Genomic DNA, 10,523 nt, shown 5'->3' with positions numbered 1-10,523 from the left:
ATGCCCTGACTGGGAGGCTTGATGAGGGACAGCGGCTTCGTCGTCCCTACAGGACAACCTCTGACTGCCAGCTTCTGCAGGGGGACAGACAGGAAACAGGTTAGAGACAGACAGGAAACAGGTCAGACAGGAAACAGGTTAGAGACAAACAGGAAACAGGTCAGAGACAGACAGGAAACAGGTCAGACAGGAAACAGGTTAGAGACAAACAGGAAACAGGTCAGAGACAGACAGGAAACAGGTTAGAGACAGACAGGAAACAGGTCAGAGACAGACAGGAAACAGGTTAGAGACAGACAGGAAACAGGTCAGAGACAGACAGGAAACAGGTCAGACAGGAAACAGGTTAGAGACAGACAGGAAACAGGTCAGAGACAGACAGACGTGTTCACAGTGTTTGTACACATTTCACTGCTGAGAGTACTCAGAGTACTGTCAGTACTGTTAGTATTCACAACATCTGTGACTGTAAATCAGTTTGTGAACTAATGAATTTTGTTTTGAAACAAAACAAACAGAATAAACTGATGAATAAACAGACAGAAAACTGAGGTGATGAAGAAGATGATGAAGATGATCCAGTCAGTTACAGCAGTACTCATACTGAGGATACTGTTTACTACTACTACTGCTATTAAAACAATTACTATTACAGTTTCACAGCTGATGCAGTGAAAGGTACACAGGCCACACAGCTGAAGTCGTGTTTGTGATGGCGCTGATTCATCAGTATTGATCAGAGCGATCAGAAGCGACCACAGCTCGTGTTTTACTGCCATCACGGCCGACAGAAGAGTTCGCTTGTTTCTCTTTTGTTAAATAAAGTTTGTTGTCTTTTAAATGTTCGCTTTGTTTAGATGACATTGATCTGGAGGTCAAACGTTGATGACATCACGTGGTTACGAGTCGACTCGTCTTCACTTTGTGAACGTGTGAAACAGACGGCGGCTTTTCCTTCTTCAGGACTCCATGATTGGAGCTCTGAGGCTGCTGCTGCTCGACTGTCCTCTCACCAGACCGGCCTCATCTCTCACACACACACACACACACACACACACACTGTCAGACCCCTCCCCCACCCACCCACCCTCCTCTTCAGCCTGGAAAAGAAAAACACATCTTCCAAAGCAGAGATAAGTACATCTCGCTTTCCCCTGCGCTTCACCCTCGCACTGCTGAAAGAAGAGGCTCTCTAAATATTTTATATTCCATCCAACTGGCCCTTCTCATCCCGCCGCTGCCTTTTTTCTGCCTTTCTGTGGGCTACAGTGGGTCTGTGGGTGTGGGGGGGGGGGTTCGTTTTCTCTGGCAGAAGCAGACAGTTTGTGCATCTGCTGAAAAAACATGAAGGCTTTCCGAGCAGGCGGCGCGGCGTGCAGTTAGAGAGCGTTCGCAGACCTGAGCGTCCTCGCTCGCCGCAGTAATTACCTTGTAAATACATCAGCAAAGAGGCGCTTTGATAAACAACATCAAACGCCAACGAGAGGGAGCGAGACGAGGATACATGTGCTCCTGTTTTACACCCAAATGTTCCCAAATCACCACAAAAGAGTCTGAAGGATTCATCCACACCAGCTGAATTTCACTTTTCTTTTCCCTGAGTGGACCCCCCCCCCCATTACAGGCTCTATTATCTACCCAGAGTGCAGTGAGGGGCTGAGGGGAGGAAGCAGGGGGTTTACACATTCATTCAGGGGCCCGCTGCTGCCTCAGATGCTGCATTACTAATCAGGCAGTCCTCCTTAAAACAGAGGCTGCAGCTTTAAGGTGGACTGGACGGGTTTTGTTTTCAAACCTGCTCACGTGCAGCTAACAGCAGTCTGATTTGTTAATCCTGGACGGAACCTTCTTCAATGCCAGCGTGCTTTTATTTTGAAATAAAGGCAATCATTCCTTCCTCAACGTATTCCAACAATGACCCTGGATCATTCATGAAATGTCAGTTTTTACAGGCCAGAATGTATTTTTAGTCTTTAAGTCAGAAAACATCAAAGTGTCATAATTAAACCACCACCATCGGTTCACCTCATCATTTTCTCTATTATTATTATTTTATTATTATTATGATTGAAACAGTGAAAACGAGCACACACTTCTCCTGAGGAGCGAGCACACGTCGGCCTTAAAGACTCAGTGGTTTCTGTCAGAGGACTTACTTTAAGTCAGATCAGATAACTGGATCAACTCCATCTGACAGAGGTCTGGTTCTTATATACGAGCACAAGAAGGTCACCATTCAGTCCATGTTTGGACTCACCGTCTCTCAGTACCGTCTCACGTCTGAGCTCATTGGCTTCATGTCTAAAAGGTTCAGTGATCCTCGAACTGCTGCTCACTGCAGCTTTTAGCAGAACAAGCATTAGTTGGGGACTATTCTCGGCGGCGGATGAATCCACCTTTGGTGCTGTAGTGGGTGTTTGTTTGTGAGTCTAAATAAACAGTTTCTGGACGACGACTGTGTGTGTTTGCTTTCAGAGCATCCATTGGCTGATCAGCACAGACTGGACCGTACACGACGTCGCTCCGCCTCGTCTTTAACAACCAAACGCCACATCACACCTCTGAGCCTGACGGAGTGTATCCTTCCACACGTTTCACCTGAACCAGAGCGCAGCCTCCATGAATCAGACAGCCGTTACATAAGTCTGCGTCTCCAGATTTCACTCTGCAAACCTGCTGACGGTGTGAGAAGCAAAGTAACCCAGATTCACCGCGAGGCGTTCACTGACAAAAGAACAGGAAACTCTTTCAGAGCTGCACAAATCACTCCACAGCCGAGGCCTCCAGAGCCCACAGCGTTAAAGCCCGTCCCTCCAGAAACCCCCCGCATTTATTCACAACTTGTTATTTATTAATTCCCTGTCAACAATGAGCGTGGCGCGGCCCCATTGTTTCAGGGGATCAATGTAATCCACAGGCAGCCCGAGCAGGCGCCTGCATCGGGACCCGGGGGCCGCCGCTTGCCATTCAGCATTTGTTGGAGCCGGGTCACCTCCGATTGTCTCAAAGGTCACCCATTCAAAGCCTCTCCAGGCCGGAGAGTGGAGACTCGTCCCTCCCGGAGAGAGCCGAGGAGAAAGTGAATGACGTGGGGAAACACAGAGCGTGGTAACAGCAGGTACCACCGAGCCGCATTCAAGACGCTCCAAGGCCTTTTCAAAGCCACCTGGAAGAAGCTTAAAGGTGGATTTACTTCTAGAGAAATAAAGTCCGCTCCTGACCGATGCTTCACCGCAGCTTCAAGATTCATGAACGCGTCAACATTTCCTCTGGTCTGAAGCCGCTCTGTCCTCAGGAAATCCACACAACTGGCACGATAAACCGGCAAAGGAAGGATGAAAAGATCCAAAAAGTCCGTCTGCTGCCACAGAAACGGATCACACACTGAATCAAACATCCAGGAGAAGGTTCAGAGCAGAAACCAGCCTCAGCACCAAAGACCAGACGAAGAACAAGGTCTTCAAAGATTTACAGCTTTAAATAAGTCAACAAAACGCAGCCCGGCTGAACACACGGCTCACGAAAACAACAAAAATCCACCTTCCAACGGTCCGAGACACGACACAAATGAAAAAAACAGGTCACGAAAGAAGCGTTTGTTGGCAGAGAGCGTCTTCATCTCTGAAACACTACAGATGACAAAGAATACAACACATGATGTCCCTCATCAGAGATCCCTTTAATGCTCCCTCTGCCTCTTCACCCACACAGAAACCCCATTAAAGCATCCAACACGTCTGAATCAGTCCCTGAGTCATTAATCCCACACTGAGGTTCAACCCCGAGTAAGAAGAAAACACTCATTTGCAAAATAACTGAAAACATAATTTAAAGTGGCAAACTCAGAGGAGCTTAATTAAAGAAAAAATGGAGAGTTTTTACCGTTAAAATAAAGTTTAACACGTCCAAAATCCATTAAAAGACTGTTAATATGTTCAATCCAGGTCTGACCCTCCTGGAGCCAATCAGCGCCGGAGCTGCTGCAGGGCCTACTTTTTTCCCTTCTGATGGAGCAAGGCTAGCAGTTTCCCCCTGCTTCCAGTCTTTGTGCTAAGCTAGGCTACATTACATCACAGAGGAAACCGTGACATCATTGGTCGATAATCAGGGCACGGTGGCACGGTGGCAACACTGTCGCCTCACAGCAACCCGGGTTCGATTCTCGCTGCGGGCACCGGGGGTGTGTCCTCCACGGGGGGGGTGTCCTCCACGGGGGGTGTGTCCTCCACCAGGCCTTCGGTGCCTGCTGCTTGAGGAGGGCCTTTCTGTGTGGAGTTTGCATGTTCTCCCCGTGTTCACCTGGGGGATCCTCCATAAAATATACCCCCACTAAAAACATGCAAGAAGATCACCACCTGACCAATGGTGACGACGAGATGGGTCCCCCGGCGCCGGTCTGGCTGCCCACCGCTCCTGGTCTGCCGCGGAGGAGGGATGACCAGGATGGGTGAAAAGCGGAGGATAAGTTTCACCTCGTGTGCAGTGCAGTGTGCATGAATGTGTGTGTGACGAATAAAGGGGAATGTCTCCCCCCGATTCTTCTTCTTCTTCTTATCAAAGGTCAGATTTTCAGCGTGTTGGTGCACATCCTGATCAACGACGTTTACATCTTTGTCATATCGTTAACCAGCCTTTGCGGGTCGGAGGGACCGGGCAGCCATTTCTATGAATGTCTCTGTGGACATTTATTGGACCTGAAATGCTTTGCTTCACTTTTTCTTTATGACATTCAGGCAGAAAGCCAAACGGCGTTGTCCTCGCCACCTACAGGATCACTCGAGTGCCTCTCAGAGGATCTGATGGCACATATGGTGCCATTACAACCCCTCAGGTCCACGGTTCAGGCAGGACGAGGTCCCTCTAATGTAGGCAGGGTGCAAAAGAAGACACCACAGAGGCAGAGAGGCCGTGATGCTTCAACACGCCGTCTTCTCCGACGGATAAAGGCGCTTCCTCTCGCTGACTAATGAAAGTGATTTTACTCAGTGCTCAGCATCGACGTCTTCAGAGCGCTGGTCAACCTGAGGAACAGACGTGGACACTCGGCTCCTGAAGCAGAGTGACATGTCCAAAATCAATCAGCGTGAAGCTACGAGACGGCAGACGACGTGCGTGTCCACTGGTGGATCACACCGGGACACTCTGCGTGACACGCTGACCCCTGAGTGGACGGTTCCACCTCACAGGAAACAACCTGTGCGAGGGAATCTTAACGAAGCGACGCAGGGCCACATGTTAACGAGCTAATTTCTCCACATATCTGGCTGAGTTCAATTAGACGCAGGCAGCAGAGACGGCTTTCATCAGCGTCCACTCGCTGCTCACCTTTCATCCTCACTGCCGCTCTAACGACGACTGGACACTGTGATGAGGGGAACCGGCGCTCTGATGCATGCCCAATGTTCTGCAGCTACCCCCGAACGCCGTCCGACTCCGAGCTGGCGCACATCAAAGTGGTGTGAACGCTCTGAACGAGCTGGAGTTTGAAAGACGGATGTGTTCAAGTCAGGAATATTTGTGCAGAGAAGTTCAGTAGTAATTAGACCACAAAACCATCGAGAAAAGCAGAATTTGTCTGTTTCAAAACTTGGCTGTTACTACGCAGCTCACTGCTATGAAATATAGCTAAAAAAAAAAAAACGGCCAATCAGTGAGTGTGACATCACTATGAAGGTTGTTGTTCATCCGGTTAGACCAAAATGACTCCCCCCCCCAAAGAGAAACTGGCTAACATGAAGATGATGTCAGGCTGAAAAATCAAACAGCTGTCCAGCCTGAATATGAGCTCAGGGAGGAGGAGAACTAAGGCCAATGTTTATGGATGATTGGACTCCCGACTGTGGACGGAGACGGCCTGTTCGTTTAGAGTTTACAAATCAACCCCTAGACTTCTCAAATGTCAATTTAGAGACTGATGAGAGCTCAGGCGTCTTTGTGCCTCCTCAGTATTTGTCACAGTGCTTGAAGGAGCAGCAGGAGTCAGTGTGCCATGCAGGGCGTGCTGCTCCTCCTGCTCCTCTCCTCCATGTCAGCTGAAACTTTGGGAGCGCTCCCGTCAAAGTGCTTGAGATAGAGAGGTGAGCTGGAACCAGAGAGCCGCTCACGTCAGGAGCTGGCAGAGCCTGAAACAGCTGCACTGTGCAGCCTGTCAGCTGATAGCAAAGGGACAGCGGGTCCATGAGACATGGCTGATGTCCAGAGGACACAGAGACACTGATCCAGAGAGGAAGCATCATCATTTCATTCACTCTGACACCTTTTCAGTTTCAAGCAGCGCTTTAAAGCCCAGACGAGCCTTTTAGCACCACGTCACACGACTCTCCACGCGCACCGGGCGTGTTCGGTGTTCGCCTCCTGCAAACAGCTGCCGACTCAGACAACAAGGTCAGCAGCACCTGGAGTCCCCCCTCCAGTCAGGAGGCGTGAGCTGGAGTCAGGAGGAGTCAGGGCTCATGGACGAATCGAGGATGAGGCATGACGAGTCAGGGGAGGACAACTTGTGACTGATTGGACCCAATCAGGAGGTGACCGATCTTTGTCTCCACCTGTCCAGAGGACAACACAATCCCACAGATGTCAAGCTAAAACAGGGTCGGCAGCGTTTCCTCTGCCACGCCTCCATCACTGCTGACGTCCTCCACTCGACTACTCGACACCTGAGGGTGAAACAACAGTTCTATCTTTCACGCCCCTCAGTGAGAAAATGAGTGCAGCTCCTTTAATCACTCCCACCTCCGCTGACACTCGAGCAAATCTTTCTAGCTTTTGTCCCATGTCCCATGTCATGTTTCAGCAGGAAAAGGACGGACACTTTGAGACGACCAAGACAAGTCCGCCGCCTCAGCTGCTTCAGCTTCAGCCACACCTTCAGGAGAACGGGGGATTGGGGTGTCGTGACAGAGTTAGAGGTGGCATCTTTAATCTAAACTGGGAATGTAAGGAGTAAGAGGGTTTGAGAGGTCTGCTCTTCCACCACTCGTCTGGCAGGATTTAATTGAGGACGCTGCCGCCGCTTGACGTCCACGGTTAAGGTCATCTGTCGGCCTGGCTGTTTACTGCAGATGCAGCGAGCGGATTATCCACACTCATTATGTCCTCTGTTTGATAGTGTGCCTTTGAGATAACTGGGCTGCTGAAAAACGCATTAGTAGCTGTTCAGATTTCCATCAGTGCAGCTGCCAGACGTTTTCTTTGTTTACACTCCATTTAGCAACGAGGCCCTTCAGTCCTGAAAGGTGCTGAGGAGACGGAGGGCTGCAGTTTCTCCTGCTGCCTCCCAGCGATGGAGGAAAGGCTCAAATCCTTCATTGTAGTAATACAGCAGTGCAGAAACATTCCCTTAAAGGTCCTGCACTCATGATTTTACCTCAGAGAGGATGAAAAGGAGGTAGCGGCTGAAGTGCGCTCAACTATTCAAGGTGAGAGTACGAGGACGCTCTCAAGCTGACAGAATCCCACCAAAGGGTCTGTTCAGGAGCAGTTCTAGAGCTTTTCACCAGAGCCCAGGATCCCTGCGGTCAGATGGACGTCGGTCTGTTCTCAGGTGATTGAACATGTTCGTCTCCAGTCCCATGACCACTGTGCAAACCGCTGAGGAAGACAGAGGACACGACTGAAAGATCCGGAGCAGCTGCTAAATGGACTCTGTGCAGAGACTGTTTTGTCAGCTGCTGCTTCCACCTTGAATTTTTAATCTCAAGTTTCATTGGCAGAAGTTTGATGGTTTCCTATTTCAGAGAACAAAGTAAAGAATGAAAGAAAATGACTGTAAAACTCTGAAAGTCGTTAGTTGGAGTTCAGGATTTGACAAAATGGACTCAGTTCTGTCCCACAGTCAAACAGAGCTGCTGCGGTTCTCCGTTGATCCCCCTCCCCTGCAGTGGTACAGCTTATCAACAGGAGACACAGGACAGAGTCTGGCCCCTCGCCCACAGTCTGGCAAAGGGCGGCGTCAGGGACCGAGGCCCCCCGCTTCCCCACATGTGGAGGTGGAGGTTCAGCCAACAAACACAGCATGGACACAGCTGTGGGACCGCTGGAGGAGGCCCAGCAGGGAAACACTCCAGAGGTGGTTCTGGCTTCTGGTGCAGCATGTGTGACAAAAACCTGCACCCGCCATCCACCCAGGACCTGATGGGGAGGCGGCGCAGGCTGCTGCAGGGCTGGATCACGAAACGGTGACTCTGCAGGGGGACGCTAAGACACAAGTGAAGTGGACACAAAGTCCACTTCAGCTGCAGCACATCAACATGTCTGTCAGCGTTAAACCAGACTCGAGTCAACGTCCGCTCAATGAGTTCAGTGACATGAGAAAATGAAGCAGAACGATCAAAAAACCAAAACCGCAAACCAGGAAATGAACGATGACTCTTTGGTTCTCATTTGTTTCTGTAAATCACCGAGAAGACAACAAAAAGATGCAGATGAAGTTAACAGAAATCTAACTGTATGTAAGCTGGAACATGGTTACTGAGTTCTGCGGCTCACCAAGTGTAATATCTGGATGTTTGTGTAGCAGAAGGTGTTCGGACGGTGGCCTGGATGTGACACGAATGTCCTCCGCTGCTCAGCGTCTCTTGAAGTGATGGACTGGTCTTCAGAGACACTAACAGATGTTTCATCCTTGTGTTACATCTTTGTGGCCTGTCAGTTAGCGTTAGCGTGCAGCTCATGACCACAACCAACAGTCACCTGCTGTCAGAGCTTCAGGTACGTCATGAAAGGAGGATGGCTGACGCTCAGAGCTGCTGCCGGTATTCAGCCTCCATGTTAAATGTTAATTGTTCGTATCAGTGCTCCTTTGCTTCTGTTTGACGGCTGATAACGATCACATTAAAACGCTCATTACGCAGGCGAACAACACACGAAGGCGTCCCGCTAAACTTTGATCCCGGCGTTACGTTCAGGCTTCCAGTTTCCTCTCAGAGAAAACACGGTTTGATCATGTGGTCAGTCTCCGCCCGTCACACCGACAGCGGACAATAAATCCTTTTAAATGCAAATCAAACGTGCCCAGAGTCTAATTTCCTTCACTGGAATGTGACACACGGCGTCAGCTGCTGAACTGGAGCGGCAGCAGGAAGTCCACAGCCAAACGATCGATTGATTTATTGATTAGTGGATAAACGACAGTTCAGACATTTGATTAAACTTTAAAGAGATGTTTAATTTCACACAGATTGTCCAACGTTAAGATGACTTTACGGTTTCAGTCAGTGTCAATTCAGCCTCAATTCTGAGGACGTTTCAGCGACGCCTCCCTGATCTGCGATTGGCTGGATTTAACCTCCAGGTTCACCTGCTGTCACCATTTTATTGATAAATCAAAAAAATGTCCACTAACACAAACACTTATTCCACGATCAAACGCAGCAGCTTTGACTTTTAATTTGAAACATATGTAGGAAGTGTTAGTGATTAAAAACAGCTTTTCTGTTGGAGAATCTGACCGTCAGTGAACTGTGATCACAAACAAACACACAGGAAGTGCTGAGCTAGAAAAAAAAACATCAGTTAGAAATAATTAGCTTCTCTTTTTAACAGAAACACAGTTTTATTCACTCATTATGTCCAATGACTTCTGCTTTGATCACTCTAACACCAGTGAAACTCAGCAAGTCCTGGTACTAGAGGAGCATTTTTCTGCTCTTACCTGAGTAAAACTCCACTAATGGAGTACTGTTGAGGTGTGGCAGCAGTATTTTTACACAGACTACTGCAGTACAGGTAATAAAAGCTTTTTTTTAACCTGAGCCTAAACATCATTTACAGAACGACCGCTGAAGTGATGATAAATCAACGACAGGATTAAAGAAACGTCTGATAGTAACGACACCTTTCTCAGTCAGTGGCGTCGTCGTGGCTCCGCAGACGGACAGAAGAGAGAAACTCTGCTGAGTCGCTCACTGGGACAAACTTTAATTACAGCAGCAGAATCAGCGACGGTGCGTCTGATCGATCAGGGAACTAATCACTTGTTTGTTGAGCGGCGGCGTGCTGCCTTCAGGTCCTCTGATTCCTTTCGGTTTTGGAGGAGAGAATAACAGGATCAAACTCTGCTTTGTTTATCATCCAGTAACTTTCAGCAAAGCGGCCTCAAGATATTTCTGGACTGAAGGCCGAAGCAGGGACGGAGCGTTTCTGAGGCGAGCCCGCTGCGAGTCTCCAGCTGTCGGCGTCATCAGCGGCCAGATTTCAATCGCCAATCTATGCTAATTGGGTTTTCAGCCGCGACGGAGCGCTGCGCCGCACAGATGAATGGGAGTTGATAAAAGATGTGAGTGTGGGACGGAGGCTTGAAACAGCCTTTTTCTACACCCTCAACCTATCTGAGCCCTCGACGCAGAGCCTCGCGTGCTGATTGGTCGAAAAGGTGAAATGTAATCAAGGGTTTGTGACGCGCTGAGCTGCCCGCTGTTCTCGCCGTAGCTCCTCTCTGTAAAAAATAAATGATTGAATCTCACGCTCCCCATTGGCGGGCGACCCCCCCCGCTTTTATTACAGGTGAAACGCTGCGTCGGCCA

The 10,523-nt window shown here is 49.2% G+C and overlaps 1 protein-coding gene across 2 annotated transcripts in view; it reads right to left on the bottom strand.

Annotated features, from left to right (window-relative positions):
• Positions 1 to 10,523, bottom strand: part of phf21b (PHD finger protein 21B) — a 68,807-nt gene that overhangs the window by 15,928 nt on the left and 42,356 nt on the right. For both annotated transcript variants that reach the window (XM_076722619.1, XM_076722620.1), the window contains one exon: positions 1 to 74. This exon is cut by the window's left edge and continues 187 nt beyond it. In XM_076722619.1, coding sequence (XP_076578734.1) covers positions 1 to 74 — 74 coding nt within the window. The remainder of the gene's footprint in view (positions 75 to 10,523) is intronic.

The sequence above is a fragment of the Chaetodon auriga genome, chromosome 22 (genome assembly GCF_051107435.1).
Source record: "Chaetodon auriga isolate fChaAug3 chromosome 22, fChaAug3.hap1, whole genome shotgun sequence".
Lineage (NCBI taxonomy): Eukaryota > Metazoa > Chordata > Actinopteri > Chaetodontiformes > Chaetodontidae > Chaetodon > Chaetodon auriga.
The sequence above is the reverse complement of the archived record's forward strand: the minus strand, read 5'-3'. Positions and strand labels throughout refer to the sequence as shown.